The sequence below is a fragment of the Talpa europaea genome (assembly GCF_964194135.1).
Source record: "Talpa europaea genome assembly, chromosome: 4".
NCBI lineage: Eukaryota > Metazoa > Chordata > Mammalia > Eulipotyphla > Talpidae > Talpa > Talpa europaea.
In genome coordinates, this window is record NC_140070.1 from 10,845,462 (window position 1) to 10,873,428 (window position 27,967).

At 35.5% G+C, this 27,967-nt stretch overlaps 1 protein-coding gene across 2 annotated transcripts in view; it reads left to right on the top strand.

Moving 5' to 3' along the window:
- Positions 1–1,525: 1,525 nt before the first annotated feature.
- The window catches only part of GLRA3 (glycine receptor alpha 3), a gene marked incomplete at both ends in the record, with an annotated part of 104,889 nt that continues 78,447 nt past the window's right edge, over positions 1,526–27,967 (top strand). Inside the window, one exon of one of the 2 annotated variants that reach the window (XM_084231544.1) lies at positions 1,526–1,602. In XM_084231544.1, coding sequence (XP_084087670.1) covers positions 1,532–1,602 — 71 coding nt within the window. The remainder of the gene's footprint in view (positions 1,603–27,967) is intronic. The other variant, XM_084231543.1, reaches the window with a different exon arrangement.

A 27,967-nucleotide genomic window follows, 5' to 3' on the forward strand; every position in this document is an offset into this window, starting at 1 on the left:
TGGTGGGGTGGGAAGCAGGGGAGATGCAGAGAGACAGAGATAAAGACTAGACAGATGATGTAAGATAAGATGGACTATATGACCTAGTTGTCTTTCTCAAGAACTTACTATTAAGTTATGGAAACATGTAAGAAAAAAAGGGGTGAGAATAGCACTGTGCCTCTAGCAACCATCCCCATATATCCCCCACCTTTATCTTTTTCTTTCTTTCTTTCTTTCTTTTTAAATAATAAATTTTATTTTTATATTCCCCATACAATTGCAACCCCCCCATTTTGACCCCAATCCCTCCCCTTCCGCCCCCCACCCCCCAAAAAGTGTCTCTGGTTCATAGTTTTTTTGTTGATTTTGATTTTCACTTTCTTATAGTTATTCATTTTCCTGGTCCCTTATTTAAGTTTTCTAGATTCCTGCTATGAGTGAGACCATCCGGTATTTTTCTTTTTCTTTCTGGCTTATTTCGCTGAGCATGAGCTGTGTGGAGATTTCTGGACCTACTAAACATAGAGCTTCCATATGATCCAGCAATTCCACACCTTTATCTTTATTAGAATTCATATTACGACTGAAGGGTATTCAATTCACTCCAGGTAACTACCCTTCTTGCCGAGAAGCTGGCGAGGTTTGCAAGAGGATTCTAGAAGCAGCTGATACTCGCGTTCCGTTGATGCCCATGCACCCCAACCTGGGCTCTGCCCTAATCCTACTGTTGCTTTTAACACTTGCATTTCAGTGGAAGGTCAAAGAAAGGAGTCCCATCCCCAAAGCCCTTTCGTTACTAAATTGTGGTTTAAAAAGAAAAAAATCCACTGACTCTGTTCATAGCCCTGAGGTCTCCTTCCCCTAGAACTCCGTCCTGTCGCGGTTTAGGCTCTGCACCAGTTACTCGCTGCCCTTTTTTTCTCTTTTCTAAAGGAAGAAGTGCTAAGCACCACCTCCCATCGTGAGTGGCCCGTCACTCGGTCCCGCTGTGTGGTGGTGATTGGCGGACGAGACAGTGTCGCCTGGCCCCGCCCTCGCTTCCCTAAGCCGCGCTGGCGGTCTGGGGTTTTACCCAAAGGTGGAGAGTGGGGTTGGGGCGGGCGGCGCTTGGAGCAGGTGCAGAAACATCCCTTTTCTTGCTGTTGCTGCTGCTGCTGAGGCTGTTCTGTCTCATGTCGTGGATGTGTCAGGAAAGGACTCTTTCTTTGCTTGTAGAGCGCCCATGAAATGTTGCCCTGAATCTAGGCACTTCAGACATTTCATCCCACCCCTTATTCCGCGTCCACGGTACAAATCACCTGTACATTTGCAACCCAGTGCATCTCCCTTTTGCTCAGTGCTCAGAGAAGGGGTCGAACGCGAATTGTTAAGTGTTGGAAAAATCAGGGCCTCTCTGGACTACGTGGAGCTGTCCAAGGTGCTGAAGCTTTCCAGACATTTGTCTACCAAATACAACACGGAGTTAGCTTGTCCATTTTCGTTGCCAGCTTTCTCGTTCCCCATGCCTTGGATAAGGCTAATTTCAGGATCGTGAATCTCTCTGCGTATCATGGCCCACGTGAGACACTTTCGGACATTAGTTTCGGGATTTTACTTCTGGGAAGCAGCACTGTTACTCAGGTGAGTCAACTTGCATTTAACAGTTGGAGTACTAGGTTGCAACCACTTGTTATTGATGGAGCAATAATACAATTCTACATTGACTTGTTGAAAGTATCCCTTAAATCGTATTTTCTGTCTAAGTCTAATGAGCAGTTTATCTATTGAGACCTCTGAAAACATATAACTTTGTTCTATTTTTACTAACTATTGTGCTTTAGTAACTGGCATCTTCTATTACTTGCAGCTGAGATTGCCTTAGCAAAAATATTTCTGAAACCTAGATTTTCCTTCTTAAATTGATTTTAGAATTTCCTCTTTAAAAATGACAATTTGGGGGTTGTTATTCTCATTTTAAAAGTTACCGAGCATTTAGTAACTAGAAATGGGACATACCTTTTAAAAGGAAAAAAAAAAAAAAAGCTTTAACATGGTTTTTTACTGATCAGAGAAATTCTGAACATTGTTAGTGTAGTCAGAGATTGAGAGAGATAAATAAAAAGATAGAGGCTTTGCAATTATTTGTCAATGAGCTCAGTTCAGGTAACACATGGAGACAATATCATAAAGTATTATGCATGTTCTATGTCAATAACAATAATTTTGAAGAAAGTAATATTATAGAGACCTATGTTTTATGACATGTCATTTTATTGTCATGTCCAATAATATTTGGCAGACTTTCTTTTTCTAAAATTAAAGAGTAGAAAAGAGGCTAGGGAAAAGAACAGGAAATTTCATCCCTATTCTAATCACACAATGTATAAACAAGATGCTGTTTATATAGATTTTTGAAGCACCTATATAAATTTTATTACTATCTCATTAAAATTTCCATATTTATGGTTCACTATTTTAAGATTATGGAAGTCAAATGAAAGAGTAACCACTTGTGTAAACTGATTTCCATTTGAAGGATATAGATATTCTTTTCTGTGTTGTTATGTCAATTTGTCATCTTTGGGCACCTTAGAAAAACATAGAGTAACTCATAAAAATGTCTTACAAAAAATTACATTCTTTTGAGATGCCTATAGTAAAAGGAACTAGTTGTGAGGGTTATATTTCTGAAGTTATTGATTTTTTCTGAAGGGCTTGAACCATCACAAACCACAATATATTCAGTGAAAAATATCTCAATATGAAATAGTAAATTTTTGTAGCATAATTGTCACCAATGTTATGTGTAGTGATCAAAACAAAATATGCAGAACTTTCACATATTTCAAAATTTCATAAAAAATAAAAACTTATAAGAGAAATTGGTCATTTTACTATACTTACTGCTTTTCAGTATCTTAAGTGATAATTATTTTTTCAAAAAATAAACATAACTTAGTAGGTACTTATTTTTAGGAAAATTGATGTCAATAACTATAATGTTTTGTTCAATGAGATCAAATTTGTGTAATGGCAATTCACCATGCTATTTGTTAAAACATCAACCTTAGATATATAATTTTTATTACTAGAGCCTCTGACATTGGTCAGTTTTATTGAAATTCATAATAATTGCACTTCAAATTGATGATCATGTTTATAAGAATTTATCTTTATTGATATTGAATAATTTTAATTAAAATGCTTTTTATGAATAGTCCAAAAATGTAGTCCCTTGATAAATACATAGCTAATGTAGAAGTTGTGCGATATATATTCAATTTTTTTGTTCTCCTTTCATAAAGTGAATAGTATTTTTCTGTATCCTAGACTAGTCTTAGATGAAAGAGTAAGTCACTCTATGAAGAATTTTAATTATATGTAAAAATAAATAAATAAATAAATAAATAAATAAATATGTTGTTTTCAGTGATGGCATTTGAAAGACAATTTCATATAGTAAAGAAAGTGAAACTCCCTCTACTGGAAATACTTTGTAAATAAGTATCTTTATGGACACTGTTCTTTGTTCAAGAAATATATTTCTGATGTATTTAGCAAAGAAGAAATATGTAAGGGAAAAAAATAAAGACAAAAAGATCATTGATACTAAATCTCAAATATATCTTCATGGCTTAAAAATATTACTTTTGGGGTACTTTGGAAGCAGAAACAACAGAAAACATATGTCACTACAAACATTTTTTCTGTAATTTTCAAAGATTTTAAACAATTTTATTGAGATATACACATAGAAAAGTGCACAAATAAATGTATCCATGTAAGTAAAGTTTCACAAAAGTCACACCCCCATGAGAAGAGACCAGTGTATAAAGATGTGGAATTGTCAACATCACAGAAGCACTTACTTCCTACCTCTCACCATCATTTCCTCCCCTAAGTACAACCTTGTTCAAAGATAATCACTGTCCAGACTTACCCAGCAAAAGGTACATTTTTTTCTCCTTTTGAACATTGTATGAATACTAATTTGAGTCTATTTTATTTTTATGAACAGTGTGCTTATGTGATTTATTCATTATTGTTTCTTGTAACATTTATCCTCATTGCTGTATGGTATTCCATCATATCAAAACATCGCAATTTATCCATTATCCTATTGAGAAATATTTGGGTTCTTTTCAGGTTTTGGGTAGTATTACTCTGAACATCATTAACCATGTCTTTCTGTGAATATAAGTGAATGCATGTATTTTGAGGACTGTATGGGCTGAGTCCAAGAATTTATCTAGGAAATGATTACTGGATCATAGAGTTGTATGACTACGTTTAGTTTTACTAGATTTTGCAAGTTTTGCAAAGTAGTTGTACCTATTTATGCTCCTATAAGCAATGTAAGAGAATTCCTGTTGCTATTACCAGTACAAACCTTGACCACTGCAATATTGTTATAAAAATTTATATTATTTTTTTGGATTAACATTACAAACTCGCTTTTACCTTGGCAAAATTTCTACTTTTTAATACATGAATTTTATTAAGACAAAAACAACGGAACAAAAATAGTTACTACTATGACACACTTAGAAATTTACTATGTCAGATATAAGAAACGTAATTTTAGAGGGAAGTTTTAGAGAGTGTAATTCTTTAAATAAATACAACTGAGAAAAATGTACAAACTGCAGGCATAAGAATATGAATTTCCACAACCCAAATGCCCAGAAATAAATGACTGGATCAATAAGATGTGGCATATATACATAAGGGAATATTATTCAGCAATCAAAAAAAAAATAAAATCGTGCCATTCGCAGCAAGGTGGATGGAGCTAGAAGGAATTATGCTCAGTGAAATAAGCCAGAAGGAAGAAGAAAAATATTGGATGATTTTACATATAGCAGGAATACAGAGGAACCAAATAAGACATCAGCATAAAAAATAATAACAGTACAAAACACAACAAAGCAAAAGCAGACAATTATAAATCAGAGACATGCTGCAGGGAAGGAGGCAGGTGAGAGATCAGAGGGAGAGAGGGCGCAGCACAGGGGACTGAGGTGATGGTGCACGAGTACATCGGTGAAGGAAGAAAAATTAATTAATAAAAAAAGAGAATATGAATTTCCAAATAGTAAACTTTTAAAAGTTTCACACTTTGCTCAGATATTGCTGTGTTATGAAACATTTCTATGGCTTTTGGGTTCTAGTTCTTTCATTAATAAAATAAAGAACAAAACACTAGTGTTCAACTTTCTTTGAAATGCAGATAAATGATGATTATAAAGTTTTCAGAACAAATTCCAAAGCAAATGAACTGCCAAGACTATTTTGTTTGAATTGATTATTTGTATGACATAAAACTTTAATTTTCATCTTTACAGTTTGACACATTTTTACAAAAGTACAGCTTGACATTTTTCATCTTTACTGAGCTGATCTGAACAGAGACTTGCTACTTGAATAAATTATGGTATATTATGTCAAAAGCTGAACTTGTGAATTTCAGATGTCATAACCACAAATAAAATGTTTTCTTGGTTTATTTCAAAATCTAAGAAAAAATTTAGCATATGATTTCTTGCTCATGCTTTTGGTATGTTTTGGAAGATGGGGGAAAATCCTTTTTAATGCTGACTCTATTTTCTTCTGTAAGATATTGAAAAATATACCTCAGGAATAAACTTATATGATGGTTTCTTACATGAAGATATAATAACAGGACTCAATATAGTTTTAAAAAAAATTGTGCTAGAAGTAATATTTCCTTTCTTTGTGTCTATAATCATACATTTTCCAAGCAGAGAAATATCATGACCCAGTTCTCTAGTCCATGCTTCAGTTTGCCCTGCGGATTCAAAAACAGGCTGCAAAATATTTTCTCTTCTATGTCATTTTTCTCTCCCTTAACAAAAAGACAAAATCTATGTACTGCAACAAGTCAATCAATACGCGTATGTTCAATAAATAATCTTAAATTATTCAATAAGATCCATTCACCAAATTCTGTGCAAGAGTTTTTGAGTTGAATACAATTTTGCTATGGATAGATGATTGATAAACTTCCACCTTTTCCAATATGCAACAGAGCTTAGCTAGTGAGAAATACAAAGTGACAAAAGAAAAAAAATGCAAACAGCAACGTTTCAGGAAATAAGCTAGTTACCCAGAAAACTTGTGCTGGATCTTGTAAAATGCTGGTCCATGAATGAAGAGAATATTCTTTGCAAAATAACTATAGCACATGTAGTGTTTTTAGAGAATGGTGATGGTCAAAAACAGTTGACAATACTCAATTATTTTCCACTAACAGATATTGAGTTGAATCCACTAGTAAACCTGCAGAAATATGGAACTGTCACAACTTCCTTTTGCAATGGGATAGGATAAAACTTAGAAGCAAGTAATTTAATTATAATTGGATAGTTATCGCTACAGGAATGGTCTTGCAACTTGGCTCAAAATATCTCAATATATCCTATTATGGTAATAATTTCATAATATTTGTAAATCAAGCTATCAGGCTGTAAGTCTAAGCTACAACAGTGATTATGTCAATTATATATCAATAAAAGCTCCATGAATTCCTGTCTTTCATAGGTAGCACTTACATCAAAATTGTAGTTAATCATAACTTTGCCATAGTAATTAGAAGCTGTCATGATTACTTTAACAAATAATGACCAAACACAAAACAAAAAGGATTATCTGTTTCTATTAGAATTTGGAGGCCATATTTTTATTTTATAAAAATATGGTGTCCTTAAAGAAAAAAATAAGGTGGGAAATTTGGATTTTAGAAGAAAAGATAACATTGAACTTTGGGGTGTTTGATGTTGGAGAAGCTAGCGGTAGAACTTGGTATCTGCTGTCACCTGGGAATGTGTAGATAATACTTGTATTGTAGATTTAGCAGTTGAACTTTTAAAGGTAACCATGATTTGTACAAAGAAGAAAGAATACAGAAAATATTTACATTCAGTGAGGTTGAATATTCAGAGGCAGGCACAGAGAAAAAATATTCAGAGTATTCATTTTATCTCCAGAATATTTAATTAAATGTCATGATTAGAGTAGATGCTCAGTAAGCAATAAGCACTGAGGTAGCATCTTTCTGTCATATCTATTATCTATCTATCTATCTATCTATCTATCTATCTATCTATCTATCTATCTATCTATCATCTATCAGTCATCTATGTATCTATGTATGTATCTATCTGTGTATCTATCATCTATGTATGTATGTATGAATCTATGTATGTATGTATGTATGTATGTATGTATGTATGTATCTATCTATCTATCTATCTATCTATCTATCTATCTATCTATCTATCTATCTATCTCAGTGTCTATCCATTCATCCATCCATCCACCTACCCACATATCTAAGATTTTAGCTTTGAACTCTATTTAAATATATTTTACTTGGAGTGAATAGTGAATCAAGTCTTGTGTTTGAGGTCCCATGAGAGCTATGATTAAACAAATCTGTTTATAAGATATTATCTATTCTGAGAAGAGGTTTTAAAGCATATAAATGGGAAGCATCTAGTAGAAAAGTAATGGATTCACCTCACTTTAACATCATTATTGAACAATGTATTGTATGATGGATTATTTCAAGGTTTTTTTTTCCATTATTGACTGCTAAAGAGATGTATTTAGATACTTTAACTTTTTTTTCCAAATTGCCCCCCAGAATTGTAATACCATAGAATACTGTAAACTTCTCTACATATGAGATATATATATAGGTATATATATATATATTATAATAGACAAGATTAGGAGTAAAGAAAACAACACTAAATCTTTCACAAGATCTTTCACTAAATCTTTCACATATGTATGCTTTGATATATATATGCTTTGATATATATGTTATGATATATATGCTTTGATATATATCATATATGTGATATATAACATATATATGCTTTGATATATATCAAAGCATATATACGTGTGTGTGCTTAAGAGGATATAACATAGTAAAAGTTTCACTAATTTCTGAAAGGAAACATTATTGTCATTTTTTTCCAACAGCAGATTAATTTCAAATAAATAACTCTTTACAGGCATAACTTAAAAATACAGGAGGAAATTTTGTGAAAGATTTAGTGGTGTTTTTTTACTCCTCATCTTGTCTATGATAATGTATTTACCCACTTGCCTCATCGCTGTTTTCTTACACAGAAAACTTTCTAGGACAAAATTCTACCATGTTCTATTTGCCCATTACTTACCTACGCCTCACTTTTTCCTTTTTGGAATCCACCACATATTTACTAAACAAAGCAGTACTGAGTTTTCTTGTTCTGGAGCTCATAGATTGTCGACTGGCAGGCAGCAGGGTTGGCAGCGGTGGGATCACGGAAAGATGACTCAGAGGTCTCGCACAGCAATGTGAAGCCTAGAGGGGCTGCACAGGAAGTAACAAGTGACTTGCTGCCCCACCCAAAGGCAGTGGCATGTTTATTAGCATTGAGTACAAAGGTGGGGCAAGTAAGTAGGACATGACCATGCCTGGGGGAAGCAGTCATTGGGGATGTAAGCTAGGGTGGTGTGACCAGGGAAGGGGGCTCCATTGTTCCTGCTGGGCAAAGCATATTATCTCTATTCTAATGCCTGCCTGCTGTTATCAGCAGACACAATAGGTCTATCTATTTTAGTTATGTACATTGTGCATGTCTTTGCACTGAAAGAAGACAGTTAAATAACCATTGTAAATAATAATAAATATACATATATGTGTGTATGTGTATATATATAATTATATATATATATATTATACAGATATACAATCTGAAGGCATAATATTCCAGAGTTAAGGGATATGTACAAAATGCTGAGGGTAATAAGTGTTTTGAACATCAGAGAAATGACAATAAGCCAGTGATCTTCATTATTTTTACCACAGGAGCCCCAAGTTTTCTTTCTAACAGATCTATGCTTTCTGTTGTTTGGGGAGTCATTTCTAGGGAATAGCTACATGACTTGTAGGGTGCCAAAAAACACCTGCAAATAAATATTCTAATAATAAGTTTCTCTATTACAAAGGGTTGTATTCTCATTACTTGATTAGGAATAAAGGATTCTGATAAACTACTTTATATTCACGTGTTTTGTTGATGTTAATATATATTCTTGTCAATCTATATCATTTACATTCTGTTCTATGATTAGAATTCTGAAGACTAACATTTAACTATTGGCAGATTAAATGAAACAAAAAGCCAAGAAAACAAGAGATTTATGACTTTTCATAGTTTTGTAAGCAAACAATTATAGTCCTGACAAGGGAAAGAAGAATGATGTATGGAAAATCCAAAACGTAAAAAAAAAGAATTGATCTCTATATATTACTTTTTTATTAGAAAATAATAAAACATGATTATGTGTTTCATGATATTTTCCACTATTTCTTCAATCTTTCCTTTTAGAGAAGGGACTTACTTTTAGTTTATTAAAACCTGAAGGGACCCATCTCTGTATAGTATATCCCACTGCCTACTAAGAATAAATGAACTTCTGTGCCCTTAACTTGCCTCTTCTTTCATCTTTTGGGAAGAATGGAGAAAAGTGAGGATTATATGGCTAAAACTATTAGAAATCTCCCTCAACTTTATGTTGTTTCTCTGTAACAATCTTAAAATACTTTAAAGATAATGAAATGCATTTTTTTTCTTTTATCTCCCTGAAATTTAGGGTAGCTGTTTTTTTTTCAGCAACTCTTAAACAGAGAAAGAATCATCAAAGACATTGGTTCTGCTAGCTTGGCTGGTATCTCCTGAGACTCTCAGAGAATCATGTTTTATGTGTAGCTTAAATATTTCCCCTAAAAAATAACATGTGAACTTAAAATGCTGCTCTGTTTCAAAAGGCTAAAGTATATCCGATTGTCTATATATTTTTGTACAGTTATATGTCAGCTTCCAGCAAAAATTATTCAGGAAAAGCTTAATTGATCATGAAAAATATTCAAATTTCTAGAACAAATAAAAATGCAAGCTCAAAAATATAGTCACTGTAGTAAACAGAAGATGAAATCCATACCTCTATGGGAAATAGCTTATTTTTGATGTTTTCCAGATTGATTTTTCTTGCATTCTGTCTTTTCTGTGCATGTATTTATGCATGTTGTGTCAAAACAAGAAAACATTTGGAGAAAGGAGATTCAGAGTGTTGGGGAGTTAGCATGCGCCCCGGCCCCACTTAACTAGGGTGGAACTGAACAGCCAGGTAAAGCCATAAAACAAGGAAGACAGGTGGGCTAAGAAAGGAGAAAATGAGAGCACTGAAAGAGGGGCCTCTTGATTTTGTGGCCCGATTTGCATCCTAGTACTGCCGGTAAGAGATACATGGAGGACAGACTTGTAGAGACAGTGGAAAGACACACGTGGGTGAGAGGCATGTGGGGAAATTGACAATGGCAGATTTTATCTTGATGTGGTCTCTCCTTTTGTTCCAGCTTTCTGGGATCTGCTTCAGAACTTTTCTATGGTTCCCCCCTACCCCATAAGGTGGAATAACCTTGTGGGAAACTTTCAGGCCTCAGGGAATGGGTGATTTGGGGTGTTTTATTGCAAAACTAATAAATTTTCTTCTCCTCTCTTTCTCTCCACACTAAAATTATGATTTGCCTTTGTATGCTTGGAAGACCAGGTCCCTTAGAGCATGCACCCAGTTATTTGGGGGGTGGTCCATGGGTATCCCTCAGTCATGTACAAATAAGGGTCAGGTCTCAGTTCTGTCTTCGAAGGGCTGAGTGAGTCTTCTGTAGATTGAGTGGTTGTATCGAATGTGTGCCGCCTTAATGCTACAATGTGAACAGCTGTATCCATCTGCAGAGTACAAAGTTTTTCACTACCGGTATACCCCTTAAAAGTTGAAGTTCCTAAAATGGTGCTATTCAAACCTGAACGAGCTTATGAGTCATCTACAGGGCTTGATAAAATGCAGATTACCATGTAGTAAAGAATTCTGTGTTGGAATTCAGCATCTGCATATCCAATAAGCTTCCAGGTATGGTTATCCTGCTGGTTAAAGACCCACACTCAGAGGAGCAATGGGGAAGGACTTTGCCATACCTCCATGTCCCAGTGGGTTTGAAGTATGCTGTATGTTCATAGTTGTCTGTTATGTGGGGGCTGGAAGAGCTAGAACCAGACTTGATGACTTGATGAGTCCCCAAGCTTGTTTGTTTACCCCAATGGGAAGCATCTCTGTGTGCTCAAGTATGAAAAGTGTTGGGAAGCCCTGTCCCAGAATTCCAGCCATCCAGTGCCATCCATCCCCTGGTCTTGTAGCCTGCAGCCTCTATGCTCAAGTTTTCCATTAACTGCATATCGCATAAGCATGACATTCTCTACATGTATCTGGAAATTATGATACTTTCCTACATGACTGTTCCTCTTCTTTCTTGTTCTATGTTCATCATGCTCACCTAAACACTAAAAGTATGATTATGAGGACAGTCCTAGATTATTCTCTTCTTTTGTCTAATTAGCAGGCAAGCCTTTTCCTGTCATTTCTCACATCAAGGAGAATCCACATAGGTGCAGATTCTAAAGACAATGGGGCAAAATGAGGGTCTAGATGCTTGGAGTTGGAATGGTGTAGGGACCTGGAGCTTTAAGGATTGAGGAAGTGGGTCTCACATAAGGAGAGGGGGCTCACACGCTGAAGACTAGATGCTCTGTAATTATACATTATGTATATATAATGAATATATACATTATAATTGTATACAGATACAATTTTATCTATCACATACATGGACTTCTTCAACCAAAAAGTCAATAATTTTTGGTTAAAATGCTAATGCTGGCAAATTTCCTCTAATTTTCACTCTTCTGCATTAACAGAGCAAGTTAAAGTAGTGGTAAAATTTGCCCTAAATCTTCAGGGTCTTGATTGACCTCAAATGGAAATTATCCACAAGCCAAAGAGATATTGGAGAATCTTCAGAATATCTTGAGATCTAATATTCTCTCTTTTGCCCCAATTTTAGCTTGTTTTACCAAATTAAACATTCACTACTTGCCCCGATGCCAGTTTAGCCCTCCCCGCTGTCAACATTCTTTTAAGTTCTCCATATTATGTCTTCCGTGGTATTTCGGAAACACAACCCAACCAGGCCCCTTTGCTACTTGGGCTAGTTCCCTGTGCTTTAGTGAAGCGCTGATCCTTAGGCAAGAACCTAAGACATGAACTGTTGCCTCGGATTTCCCTTTCGATATACTTCCAAGTTCAATACACCACTTCCATTTACCACTGCATGGCCAGCCTTGGCTGCTGGACAGGCAACCTTGCCAAAGAAACCGGGAAATCCTAAAGTCTTTGAAGTGCCTTTAAAGAGAAGCCTCTTTCTCTTTTCTAGTGTCTGGAAAGCAGCAGAGATGAGTAGAGTCAGAGCGTTTATCTTCAGTCACAAGGAGGAAACCCCGTGGCACAAGTGGCAGAACTCATGCACGGTCGACCCTCATCCCACACTCGGCCTGCTCACCTCCATAGATATTCTTTTTGTTTGTTTGTTTTTGAGACAGAAAAAAATGTTGACATCAATATTACCGCACACTATTAGCTGCACTAGCACAGCAAGGGCTCTTCTGTTCCAGTTTACTTTCCTGCCACTTGACACCTCTCACATCTGTAATGGATTTTAGAAAAATAGTAGATTTTTATCATAAAGGCTATGATTTTCACATAAGGTTAAAAATCATAGCAGTGTTAAAGAAAGATGATCAGGGGCTCCCCTGGTGGCACAAGGGGTTAAGATGCAACCTATAAAGCTATTTGCAGCCACTGCAGCGCAAGTTCGATCCCTGGCCAGGGAGCTACCCACATGGCGCAGCAGATCTCTCCTGACTCGCCCACTGCTCCCTTCAGTGGTATATTTCAGTCTGTCTGATTGTTCCGCTCCCCACTCTGTCTCTGGTGATTCCTCTCATCCCCTGAACCTCTGGCCTGTACCCCAGATCTTATATGCATAAATGAATATATATATATAAAAGAAAAAGAAAGATGATCATATTTCTGATTGAGGAGGAGAGAACTAACACAGAGTTTGTCGCAGAACCTAACAGAAGAGTCTTGAAAATGAAAAGTGATCAATCATATAAAATGCCATAAAAGCAAAATGCATACAAGATGATTCAAGTTAATTGGTGATTTTTTTTCACATACATTTTTGGTTAAAAAAAATACACATGCAAATATATGTCAGCATAAGATAGAATGATGAATTAAAGAAAAAGGGTGGATTTAAATTCATTTTATTCAAGAGACTACTAGACAGGGAAGTAATGGTGGACACAATTGAAACAGGCATCTATTGATTTGCTTATTTAGTTGTTGTTTTTTTAAATTTTTAATGGAAAGACATTTGACTTTGTTTAACGATTAGAATGAAGAAGTCTAGGAAATGCTTAGAAAAAAAACAAGAGGGATAAAAGAGAAGGGACAAAGTCACTAATAAAAAAAAAAGAAGCGTTTTAAGAACAATAATTGAATGGTAGTTTGAACCTCACCAGTGCTAAGTCTTTTTCTGGGAAGAGATAGGTGGTTAGAGTAGATACAGAATACGACAGATTAATATGTGCTTAAGCCAGAAAGAAAAAGAAAAATACCAGTGGTCTCACTCATAGCAGGAATCTAGAAAACTTAAACAAGGGACCAGGAAAAAGAATAACTATAAGAAAGAAAATGTCAAAATCAACAAATAACTATGAACAAGAGACACTCTATGGGGGGTTGGGGGGTGGGGGTGGGGAAAAGAGGGCTTGGGGTAAAAATAAAGGGGTTGTAATTGTATGGGGAATATAAAAATAAAATTTAAATTAAAAAAATGAATATGACAGATTATAGATATGGGGGTTGTGATTTCATAATTCAGCAGCTAAATGAGCAATGATCTTTCTGAAGTAGGAGGCAAGGTCATCTGCAATAAAGATGAATAATGAAACAGACAGTTGAAGCTGAGTCAACAGTTAGAAAATACAGAAGAGTCTGCACGGCACTGTACAGTACCAGGCTATGCTCACAGCTCCTGGGGGACTTGGTGGAGCCCCTTACAGCTGATCCTCCACCACTGCAGAGGAAAGGAATGAAGCCAAGAGACATGATTTCATTCAAATCATCACACTGATCTAGGAGGCAAAATCAGAGGTAGAACCCATATCATCCAGTTCAAATTAACTGTTTATTGTCTCAAACGAGCACTGAATTCAGGCTATAAGAAAGTAGGAGAATGAGCAGATCTCTTTAAAAGGTGAAATGTGACTCAATTTGAATCACAAATCTATTAATATCTCCATTGAAAAATATAAGATCAAGATCCACTTTCAAGCGTTTCTCTGTTCTCATAGTTCTGTACCTGGTCACCAAGCTTGGCAGCACTGGCATACGTTTTATTCTCACACCTCTGAACCCTCTGCTTTTGCATCTTGAACGTGGCTGGCCCTTTCCCATAAAGCGTCGTCTCCAGGGATGTGTTTTGCTTGATTAAAGGAAAGCATATGCTCTCAATGCCACAGGAAATAGCTTCTATGATCTAGAAGCTTTTAAAAACCCTTTGCTTCCTGGGTGCTGTAAACACTTTGCCCAAAATAGTTTGGCCATGTACATAGAAGGAGGGTGAAAAGTAGGGGGAGAGCAAAGGATGTGGGATAAGGGGAGAAGACAGAGAAGGATGAGAGAGTGGGTAACCCGGGCTGAGTGTCAGCTGCAAATCCAATACTAGCGTGAGTGATTGTGTTTTACTGACTTTACTCTTCCTATATTTTACTTTATTTTTAAAAAATTTATTTATTTATGCATACAAGAACTGGGGTACAGGCCAGAGGTGCAAGGGTAAGAGGATTCACCAGAGACAGAGTGGGGAGCAGAACAGGTGGATCTATGGAAATACACTGCTGAGGGGAGCAGCGGGTGAGACAGGAGAGGTCTGTTGTGCCATGTGGGTAGCTCCCTGGCCGGGGATCGAACCCGTGCTGCAGTGGCTGCCGATAGCTTCAAAGTGCTGTGCTGAATCTCTTGCACCAACCAGGGAGGCCCTCTTTCCTACTTTTTAAAAATATAGTCCAATGTAAACCTTAGTAGATAATCAAATTTTCAACTGAATGAAATTGAATAAAAAAGTTCTCATTGCTGTATTTAACTTTTCTTACCTCCAATTTTAATCCTTTTTTTAGCTCTATTACTTTTTCCCTCATGATGTACCACTTCTCTCTGCTTACATAAATGAATGGTCAGGCAAAGTAGCTTCTTGCACACAGAAAGGAAAAGGTCCAATCTCTCTTGAATATGCTTTCATCAGAACACCTTCCGCTGAAAGCAGACATTAACATACACATTTATAGTCAAACTAAAGGGAATATCTGCCATAATCTGAAATAGTGCTCTGCTGGGTTCAATATTATTCAGGAAAAGAAACTTAGTATGACTCCACTTTAATATTCTGCCTACATCTCTTTTCAAGTTAAGAGACTCTAGAGATTGGTGCTTTTACATATCATGCTTTCATGTCTTGAATCTTATTGATGTGGGGATTTATAAAAAAATGGATTTTGTTAGTAGGCATGGATTCAAACACAATTAGTTGAAAACAGAAAGTAGAACCCAAAATAAAGCAGTACAATTTCTGCTGTATTATTTCCTTTCTTTGTAAATATCTACAATAGTTAAGATTTAAGAAAAAGATAATTTTTGTATCATTCATCTCTGACTGGTGGCATTAAAGTTGTTTTTTACCTTATTTTTATTGAATTTCTTGATTTTTTTGTAAAATGCACATAAATTAAAAAGAAGTTCATACAACATTTTTTATTTTTTAAACAAGCTTTGTGTCAATTGTGGATTGTAAAGGACAGGGAGGTGTTTTGCCAAATAAGATTCAGAATTTTAAAAAAAATTATTGATCATTATTTCCCCTTCAGTTGTAGAAAAATGATCTTGAAACCACTCGGGGATCTTTTGATAAGTTAAACTGGTTGAGGCTTATCTGGAATATAAGTGACCAAATACTCTTGAACTTCAGATGATCCACCCTTTCTCAATGTAAGTTCTACAAAGTTTCTAGAAGTTATAGCAAACACTATTTTAATAATACTCTCAATCAAGGTTTTAACTATAACACTTTCCAAATGTATGCCTTAAACTTTCCAAAGATGTCCTTCCTCAGTCTCCAGACCCATAGGACTCATTTCCTGCTCAACACCTTGGATGTGAAATAGACATCTGAAACTGAAGATGCCCCAAGCCAATCTCCAGATTCTTGCTCCCAAATGGCTCCATTCAATTCTCCCCATTTGTTAATATCAAATCTTTCAAGTTACTTAAGCCAAAAAAAAAAAAAAATGCAAAACAACCCACGGACTTAATCACTTTTTTTTTAAAGACTGTCAGAAAATCCTTTTGTGGTGAACTTCAATATGCTCCTGAAATATGATCACCTGTCATGACGTCCAATGTGACAACTCACTCTAAGCCACTGTCACCTGGACTGCTAACATAACCTAATATGCGCAGGCCAGCCCAGCCACACCAGCCTGTATGTAACATATTAGTCATGGTGAGTCTTTATAAATGACAGCCATTCTGTGTGTCCATGCAATGCCTTAAAATCTTCACTCAGTAAAAAACATATTCCTTCTAGAGGCTCTTATGCCCCTTTATGGTTTCATATACCATTAAACCCTTTGATCTTCTATCTGCTAGCTCTGTCCTACTCCCTTTTCTGTGATTACATGCAGCATAGCTATCAACACAGGAGTGCAGGTTTCCTTTCCAATTCATGTTCTTGTGTTTTGAGGGTAGATACCTAGGAGTGGAATTGCTAGACCATAGGATCATATGGCAGGTCCATTTTTAGATCTATAGAGGAGATGAAAACCATGTAAATAGAACAGATATATTGTATATAAAAAATACTTACTGATCAAAAAGAGAAAGACTGGGTAACCTTTTCTTTAAGGTTTTTCATTTTGTCTTGGCTGTGATAGATTTTAAACAATTCTTATATATTTATTATAATCCATTACTTATTTTTTCTTTCTGAATAGAAGCTGTACACGGACTTAGAAGTGAAATAGTACAGAGAGCTTTAATGCTGTTCATAGCAGCTGGTTGCAACTCTCTTTTACTCAGCTGTCCTTCCAAACAATAACCTCTTTGATAGATTGATTGACTTTATAAATTATTCTATTGCAGCAATGCTGGTTTATAATACATATGTTTTAGGGGTACAAATTTACAAATCTAAATATATGTTTCTGCATCACACCTACCACAAAACATCTGTTATCCTCTACCACAATCCATTGGCCACAACCCCCAGCCCTTCTCCAGGAGTATCAGTTCTATAGTCAGATTTCTAGGGTTTGTTTCAGTTTAATTTTGTCTGTTCTTTTGTTTTGCTTTATCTTCTACATGTGAGTGAAATCATCTGGTATTTATCTTTTCCCTCTGACTTATCTCACTTAGCATAATACTTCCTGGTTGACATCTCTATTTTGCCGCAGTATATTCTCAATGATTTCCCCATTAAAGCATTTGTGCAGGAAGAGTATTCAATTCCTTGTAGTTGTGGCTGCTTAGTTACTTCAGACTTGACTCAGCTAACTAGAATACCGATTTGTTAACACAGAATACAAATAATTTTCACCAACAACTTTGAAGATTTTCTTGTCTTGCAGCATTAAGAAATGCTCTTTTAACAGTTCTGGTCACATTTGTGTGTGTGTGTGTTTGTGTGTGTGCGTGTGTGTATTTTCTTTCAAAAGCTATCAGAATCCTCTTGTCATTCTCAATGTTTGGCAATTTAACAATATAGTGGGTCCAGACATAGTGCTCTATTAATACAACCTCCTTTGAACTCAGTGGGTTCATTCATTTAAAAAACAAACATGTTTTCATTTATTTCTGAAAATTCCCTCACCTATCTCTCTATTATTTCTTCTTTATCTTCCAGAACTTTTAGGATTCTCTCATTTTTTGATATTTCCTTCCTGTTATCTTCTAAAATTTATACCTCTTTCATCATTTACTTTTAGTTTAGTGGACATTACATTACAAAGGAGAGGTAATAATCACATGCTTGCTCTTGAACTATTTTAAAATGTTTTATTTAATTACTCATATACATATATTTAGAACTTTAATGTATCTGGGGTTTATTTATATTCATGGTGTAAAGTGAGAGATCAAGTTTATATTATTTTCTTCCAAAGAGTGTTGATTGTCACAACCCTATCAGGCTGAAGTAGCTTCTCTGCCCAGAACTTTCTCACCTCAGATTCACTCACAGCTCATATTTCAATTCCATGGGAAGTTTTTACTGACCATCCCACTTAATGTGGCCTCTCTCTCTCATTTTCCATCATCCTATTTTCTTCTAAGGACATAGAAATTATCCTGACTACTTATATCTCTATAGTATAGGACCATTTCTTCTACAGTGAGATGCACTCCTTGGCCTTTGAGATTTTATTGCTATTTTATTCTACTGCATTTAGAGTCTTTACTTTCTGACACTGCACATATACAACTAAAGGAATATAGGAGTATGTGTTTTACATGGGTTTACATATACTTATTTTATAAATGCATATGTAAATCTCTACCAATGCATATGCGTGTGCATATACACACATATCTATATGTATGTTATATATATAAAATAAACCTTTTTTAAAAAAAGATTTATTTATTTTATGTAGAACTGGGGTGTAGGCAGAGGTGGGGAGTGAGAGAATTCACCAGAGACAGAGTGGGGAGCAGAAAACGCAGAAGTAGATCTACTGCTTAGGGAAGCAGCAGGTGAGACAGAAGAGGTCTGCTGTGTGCCATGTGGGTCAGCTCCCTGGCTTAAGATCAAACTCAGGCCTTCGTGGTGATAGTGTTGAGACTTAACCCTAAGGCCACCAGTGAGGTCCATAAAATAAAATCTTAAGGAGCAAATATTCTTTATTTGTACTATCTTGACAATCAACTCGTTTTACTCTCGCTAGTCTACACTTCCAATTCTTATCATTGAGCCCTCCCTTAATTGCTTGCTAATCTTTTTTGTCTGGTTAATTCATAGATTTAAAAAAAAACCTGTTTTTTGTTGTTATTTTGGGAAATGAACCATAGTTTTGCTGAAATGCTTACGCATACATCTAATAGTATAATGATTTTTGTGTATACTATTACTAGTTAAGTTTATAACTTTAAGCCTCACTGTTATAAATGACTAATTGACAATCTTGATCTCAAATTAAAAAAAAATACCAGTATGTTTAAATAGAATATAACATGAACTATAAATTTTTAGAGAGGAATTTCCTACAGTTTTCACCTGATCTTTTCAAGGAAGATATCACTTTTTTGTGAGGAAATATGAATTAGCATTCAGAGAAAGACCCTATGTGCTCTACTTCTGAATGATACAGTAATTTGAAAATCAAATAAAAAATACTTTTACTGCTCTCTGGAGCCATCCTAATTGAATCACTGCCTGGTAGAAAGTATCATGTCAACACAAAACCTTACCTGAACTACTTGACTGAGGACCTAACTTCTATGTTGGTGATGTTGGTAAAGTATGTTATTTATTGGAAGTTTATTGAGTTCCATTTCAACCTATTTTATTATCATATAGGATCTTGGTTAGCAAAGTATACTGTTTATCCCCAGAGTTATTTATCTTAAGTACTCTTTATTCATTTGTGCCAAAATTATTTACCTAATATCGCCATTTTCCATTCTCCTTGGTGTTGAACATACAGCAGTATGTTCAATACAGCACTGCCCTTACAAAGTTATCTTCCAGAAGAGGAAAACTTCAAAATAAACAAGTAAATAGCACTGTAGATAATAATACATTTTATGGAGAAAGTAAAACAGAAAGAGAGAAAATGTAAGAAGAAATTCTTAGCTAAGGGATTCAATTAGAACATTCAGAAGGTGCCATTTTAATGAAGGCATAATGGTGATAGGGAGCAATAAATGTGGCTATTGTGAGAATATTGTTCTAGGCAGAAGGACCATTAGGTAAAATATGATTGCATATCACTGAATGTGCTTCTTAATATAGACAACCTAAAATAGTTTAATTTCTCTGAAATATTTCAAAACTTGTAATTCAGAAAGTCCAAAATTATACCCATAGGTCAGTTATAGAAACACTCAACTCCCCTTATCATTCTGCCCTATAAACAGAAGTTCCAACACATAGTTGTCTGAAAGCTGAGTCAATTTATTACTTATCTATTGCTACATAACTCATTATTCTCAATTTAGTGTTTTAAAACAACAATATACAATTATTAGCCTCAAAGATTCTGTGGATCTAAATTGGGGAACAGCTTAAGTGGGTGTTCTACAGGATCTTCATGAGGCTACTATCAATATGTCAGCCCTGATTGAGTTATATAAAGGCTCAAGTGTGACAGAGAATCTGATATCAAGATGAGTCAGATGACTGACAACTTGGTAAAAAAAAATTTTTTTTCTCAATTTTCTTTTCTTTTTTTTCATTTTTTGCATAGAAGAACTGGGGTATAAGCCAGAGGTGTGGCGGGTGAGAATATTCATCACAGACAGAGTGGGGAGCAAAACAGGCAAATTTATCGAAATACACTACTAAGGGAAACAGCAGGAGAGATAGGAGAGGTGTGCTGTGTCATATGTGGGTCAGCTCCGGTGGCTAGGGATTGAACTCAGGCCCTAGTAGTGATAGTGCTGGATTTAACCCCTAGGCCACTAGGGAGGTTCCATTGGTGAAGTCTTTTGGTAGAAATGCTCAGTTTCCCATCTGAGTGAGTTGGGGAAGAGCAGAGAATCCAAAAGTGAGCTGGATGGAAATGGTGATGAGTTTTATGACCTAACTATAGACTTCACACACCATCATCATCACCTTGCATAGCCAACATGTATGAGGATATAAATTAAAGCCCATCTTTGAAGGGAAGAGTGTCAAAATATGCATTTTTTAAGCTATGATAGTTATGCTGGAGATGTTCCTTTTGTTCATATCCAAAGTTAAACTATATTTTTGTGAATTTTATTAGTTATTTATCTCTTTGATTGTTATATTCTTCTCCAACTCCACTGATATAAAAATTAGTCAAACTATCCTTAACTCTTGCCTTGACTACTGGAATTGTTTCCAGGTGGTCTATGAAGACAAATGTCCATGGCAAGATCTGTAATGTATGGCATGACATTGTCTGTACAGCCTCCTTTGTTATTAAGTGGAAAACCTGTTTCTCTAATATTCATTTAATCTATTGTGTACTCAGCACCACAGGTGCTAGAATACTTTCTCTTGTATCTGTCCATCCAGTCTTTTCCTGCCTGAAATCCTGTACTACTGTTTGCATAACTACTCCTAGAAATTTTCTTTGTATTCTACAAAAATTGATAGACTTCTTTTGAATTATTTAAAATCTTGCTAGAATACCAAAATTGAAACCAAACTATTGAAAAAAGACAATAAAAACCCAAAATTACCTTGAATAGTGAATAAGTAGTTAAGTTCTCAAAGACTGTAAGTCCAGAATGTGAAACTATTTATGAAACTACGGTGCACAAATGTGCCAATTAAGATTCGTACACCTATATATTTTCAATATAACTTGGAAACTCCCTTACTAATGTAGCTTCAATCATGAGCTGAATCCATGGTCTGGGAAGGGTCAATCAGATTGTTTCATGATGTTTAATTTTTCCTAAGGCTTGTTTATATTTTGTTTACTTGGGTTTCCTGAGATACTACTGTAACCATCCAAGACACTTTTACATAAATTTTCACAAGTAATTTTCTTTTTATTACCATTTAATTTGCCCCTTACCAAAAGAGTCATGGTATCAAATGCAAAATCCAAACATTGGCAAAACAATTTGGCATTTTCCTGAGGAAAAATGTAGACAGACTTATTTATTTTACTATTTATCTGAGAAAAACATGTGCCATTTTAAGACTCCATTTTGTGCTGGTAAAAGAATGTTTGGCTTGCCCAAGGCCAAACAACTACTTACTGTCAAAACTGGAACAAAACATAAGCCTCCTGGCTGTCCATCTGGAGCCTCAACCATTGTACCAAGATGACTTCTGTGTAATTATCTTGTGCATTCAACACAAAATAAGAACTGTTAAGTCTATTCTAAGCAATTTTCAATGTTTCTGAAACACTTAATTAGTTTTCTTTAAAATAAATAAGTCATTAAGAAGCTACAAATCAGAGAGTTAATTAGCTGTGTTATGGCCTTTTATTTGAAATAAGCTGATGCCAAAACTGTAAAGTAAACTTGTACCCATGAGAATAGATCGTTTTCACAAAAGTTATAATAGAATTCCTCCTAGAAGTTATAACAATTACCAGGAATTTCAAGCCCAGCATTTTGAAAGTGTTTAGTAAAAATGAATGATTTTATAATAAAAAAAATTTTGTAGATAAAATAATTTTTTTAAGATTAAGAATTAAGAAACATAAAGTAACTACGCTACCTTATCTTTTCTCATCTAGTTTTACTATTGAATAGAGTTCTCACCCACATATCAGCTCTTCATAGAAAAACACATAACATGTAATTAATCACTGACAACTAACAAGAACCCACTAATAAGCACTAATTTATGTAAATACTGAATGCAGCCAACACTGCAACATCAGGCCTGGTTAGAAAGGCACCCATTACATTTCAGTTCATAACTCTCCAGTTTCACCATTAAATGATGATTTTCAAACATTTACCTTTGTTGATTTGTTTCTCTTTTAAATTTCTATATCTTTCTAGATGTGGAGAGTTGTATTCTGATATTTTACCTCTATCATTGTAATTAGTTCATTTCAAAATATTTGTTCAGTTAGTAGTCAGGGATTACTTCTGAGGCTATTAAAATAAACAGGAAATAAGAGCATATTTTGAATGAAATTTTAGAAGAACTAATGTCAGAACAAATTTTGAAAGTCATGATTATTGCAGTTGCCCAAACCAATTTTTTGAAATATCAAAAGAAACTAAGAATTTAAAAAGTAGTAAGAATAAATTATCAACCTTAGAAAAGATCAGAAATTTTATGTTACTGAACTAATAATAATCTTGTTTCTGTTACTCATTCAAAAGGAACACTTGAGACGCTGTGAACAGACAGTGCTTTTAGCATGAGGGTTTGACACATTCAACCTGGAATTTGAGATAATGCAAGTATGATGTGTGTGTGTTTGTATGATATGTGTGTATGTGTGTGTGTGTGTTTTGTGGCACAAGTTCTGATAATCTGGGGTGATGGTAGTGATTCATGTTGCTTCCTTTCAAGTCTGAGGCATAAACAAAAGAAGTAGGGAGAACATGGAATTTTCATGATTATTAAAAGTCAAGTGCAGAAACATCCTTTAGTGGACAATATGACATTAACCACAGAAAATCTTCTCTTGTATGGATTCTCTATGCTGTCTTTCTGTGGGTGTCCAGGATTCCAGGGTTCTTTACATGATGACATACCAACAAGTGGCACATGTCATTAGCACAGCAGAACCGACCACCACTTGAGGGAAGAGAAAACCACAGACAAACTATATACGGAGGATATCTCTCTCCACTCCTGGGAAATATTAAAAATTTCATCCCTCATGTTAGCACAAATATCGAACTTTTGTAATAGCCTGTTCAAGTGGATAGTTTTTTTTTTTAATTTTAAAGATTTAGTTATTTATTTATACAAGCACTGGGTACAGTCAGAAGCGTGGGAGGGTAGAGAATGCACCAGAGCCAGAGCGGGGAACAGAACAGGCAGACTGACGAAATACACTGCTGAGGGGAGCAGCGGGCACAGCAGGAGAGGTCTGCGCCCCATGTGGGACTCTTGCCGGCAGCCGGGGATCGAACTGGTGCTGCAGAGGCTGCAGGCAGCTTCGCAACCCAGCACTCAACCGCTGCGCCACCAGGGGAGGCCCCTTCAAGTGGATTGCTTTGTATGAGAGGAAAGATGTGACTTTAATTCCATTTCACGATTGTTTTTAGAATGTAGCATTTGAAAAAAAATAAACTTAGGATAATAAAAAAATTAATAGAAAAATAAAGACATTTGGAAAGTGGTATTTTATGAATGAATGTAAGTAATTTTTATCACTAAAATTTAGCTTTCATCTATTTAAAGAAATAAAACTACTTTTATCTCATTATATTATAGGCATAAATGAACATATCTGTATAATACAGCTAAAAAGTATCTAACTAATTTTTGAAAATGCTCCATCAATACTCCCTCATGTTGATATTTAACACTTTCTCCCTTTTCTCCCTTCTCTACATATATTAAAATGTGGGTGGTGGAGAGGGAGGGGGGCTGATAAATAGGAAGATGATTAGATAGATATGGGAAAACCCAAAAGGCAAAGTGGTATCCTTTGTTTTCAAAGAATATTTTTACCTTCTTTATGAAAAAAAAAAAGATTTAAATCCTACAAAATAGTATTGGGTAATGCATGCCATGGGAGTAAATACAATTATAAAACAAATATGAATAAAAGCCTGGGGAGACATCATCTCAGGGACAATGTCAGCAAAACTAGAGGCGCGCAGACCTCCATAAATCCCTACCCAAACTAGCAAAAACGTTGAGAACCAACTTTTTCAGTATTCCTGCAATTAATCAGAGTCTTGCAGTAATCCACGAGGTGATTTAGTCAAGTAAAACATCTGAATGTTGGGAGAAGCATAGGACTTGCGGTGTTATCACTTCTTGCTTTCTGTCCTCTCTCTCCAGCTCCACAAAAGCATTAAAAGCCAGCAGCCAGCAGTCACAGTTAAAAACAGCAAACAAGCAGCTACTGCAGACTGTAGAATGGAGTTTACCTCCTGTAAAGCCCTTTTCTTAGAGCTCTATTTGATCTGCCTGGAGATTCTCTGGAAGGCTCCACTTACAAGATTGCTTTTATTTAACCTACCTGGGAGCTAACCCTGTGTGAAAAACCTTTTCCCTGAAAGTGTCAAATACATTTAGAGGCAATTTTTTAACTTTACAGATGCCTAAGGCATTGGGTGACAGTGGGGATAAACAACAGCCCAACCAAAAAGAAGAAAAAGAAAAGAAGTGAAGTAAGTTCCAAGAGGCCAGCAAAGATACACATATTTCTAGGCATTTAGACGGTCACGTATAAGCACAGGGCAGTAAACATTTCCGCTGTTAGGGGGTGAATTGCGTCCTCCCGATATTCTTATATTGACCCCCTAACTTTGAATGCCTCAGGAGGTGACTTAATTAAGAGATAATTAAAGTAAGGGCAATTCACATGGGTGGACCCTACACTGACTGTTGTCCTTTAAAGAAGGGGACTAGGATACAGACATAGAGGAAGGACCACATGAAGAACAGAGAGAAGATGGAAATTTACAACACTTAGAGAGGGGTTCATCAGAGGAAATTAATCCTACAATGATTTGATCTTAGACCTCTAACCTTCAGAATTATGAGAAAAATAATTTGTTATTGAAGTCACTCAGTTAGTGGTAGTTGGTCAAGGCAGTTCTAGAAATTTGATACACCATATGGTGTACATGTTCTGAGCAGACCAGTTGTTCTCAACTCCGGCTGACCTTTAGCTCCTATGCGAAGAGGAGTCAAGACTTAGGCAAAGTTGCCAGCTAGCTACCCACTCAATGTTGATGGTGTGGCCTCATGAACACAGAAGCCCAGAATGTGCTGCAAGGCTCCAGGAATTTAAGACAACACCTGTCCAGCTACCAGCTGATGTCTAAACTAATTAAATAGATATTCCCAATGATAAAGAATATATAGACTTTACAGAATTAACTCAGGAAAGTCCATTCAAAAAACACCTAGGGAGAAAGCAGAGTGCGATTTACAAAGTGGTCACATTCTGTTATTCAAAATGTCCAGTTTTCAATAGAGGTAATGAGACACTCAAGGAAACAAAAAACTATGGCCCAGATACTGGGACCAAAAAAACCCCAAAAAACAATAGAAACTCCCCTGAGGAAGCAAAGACACAGGCATTACTAGACAAAGACTTTAAACAAGTTATTTCAAATATATCCAAAGAGTAAAAGGAAACCACGTCCAAAGAAATAAAATAAAGTATGACACTAATATCTCAGAAAATACAAAAATGCAACTAAAACATTTAGCATATAAAAACAAGCTATAGTGTAACTCTGGGGTAGAAAAGTAGAGTAACCAATATGAAAAAAAAAAATGACTGTGAGGCTTGTATTTATGTCTTAGGGCTTCCATCACAAATAACCAAAAATCAGGTAGCTTCATGCAACATATATTTATTCTCTCACAGTTCTGGAGGTCAGATGTCTGAAATCAGTTCACTGGATTCAAAACAAGATGTGAGCAGTACCAAACTCCATACAGGGGGCCTAGGAGAGCCACTGTTCCTTCCTCTTCCAGCTTCTGTTGACTGCTGGCTTGCCCTCGTGGTGGACACATTGCTCTTTTCTCTGCCTTTCTGTCACATAACTCAAGCTGGGCTAACCTGGATAAGATCTGATAATCTTCCCTAAGGAGTGAAAATGAGAGAGATTGCCCATTCAGCATAGTTATCTGTTATTTTTCAAAAAGTGAGGGACAGGTGTTAATGGTTTAGAGTCAGTAAATTGGTATATTTGTTGATAGGAGAATATAGTTTATTTTCCCATAACTGAAAGGATATTGCAAGGGAGATAAAGAATGTTTTTGAAGCAGCAGTAGGAGCTATTTGAGCATCTATAATGACTTTCTGTTCTGTATCTTGGACCATGGAAAATGAAAACATATTGCTTAAGAAAAAAGGTAAAAGTTACTTAAAATCAGATGGTAAAGGGATTCTTTTAGAAGATAGTGGTTTCTTTCTTCTTATTTAATACATTAGAATAAACTTTGCAGAGATTTCAATGGCAGGGAGTTCAGCTGCTCAGTAAGAATCAGAGATAAAAGGTGATAAGTAATATGAAAGCTACAGAAAGGGGAGAGAAGTTTCCGTTTATGGAGAAAACCAAAAAAGACAAGAGTTCAGGTCACTGGGGAGAAAATGAACTTAAATTCCAGAGCTAAAGAACCTCTAAAACAGGATGTAAGTTACTAGGTGATGATACTTGTAATACTATGCTATCAGAAATATCATTCTCATGTTATCCTTGATAATGATTCTAAGACTGTGCTAATGAATCACTGTGCTTATGTGTGTGATAGACAACTCTAGATGATGACTCTAAGTCCATTTTCACTTCTTATGAAAATTCTAGAAGGAGGAATTCAAAAACCTGATCCTTCTGAAATCAGGTGGTGACCACAAAGGTTCAGGGTTTAAAAAAGCTCTGAGTCGAGTGACAGAGGTGGGAGGATGTGATGATTGACGGTGTCTAGGAAGTAACACCAGCATGAATATTTCAGTTTTAAGCACCATGTGTACTCAGAAAGACTGCTTCATTTCCAGGAGCAAAACTCCATGGATGGAAAGAATTGTTTGATCTTAGTAAGCCGGCTCAGGTCTTCTGTGGACCAACCCAGGGGGTAGAGTTACACTCATGGTTTTCTAAGATGAACAGCTGCATTAAAGGAAAATATTTGAATTAAAAAAGTACAATACTCCTCTACTTTTCTCGGAAACAGGTTCTCATTATACACTATCCAGGTGCACAGATGACATTTATGGTAATTTCTCAATTTTGATGCACAAATTTTAGATCTGAACAAAATGTACTGTCGATCAATAACAAAGTAGAAGCAGGAAGAATTTTTAACAGTAATGATACTTATATAGGAAACACTCTAATTTAAGAAAAGAACATTATTTTTTAATCTAGCAGACAGAAATTTTATTATTGTTAGGAAAAATTCACAAAAGCTGAAAGGTGATATTTTTCTTCAATAAAAGCAATAATAATTATATTTCACAGCTGGACCTTCATATTTTCTTATGCCTGGAGCACTGAGGATAGTTTTAACTAAAAATTGCAATCAGAAATAAAGTTGGAGGAAATACAACTTCTGACAACCTAATCTTTGATGTAGCTTTGTTTCCAGAATCAACACAAAATAATG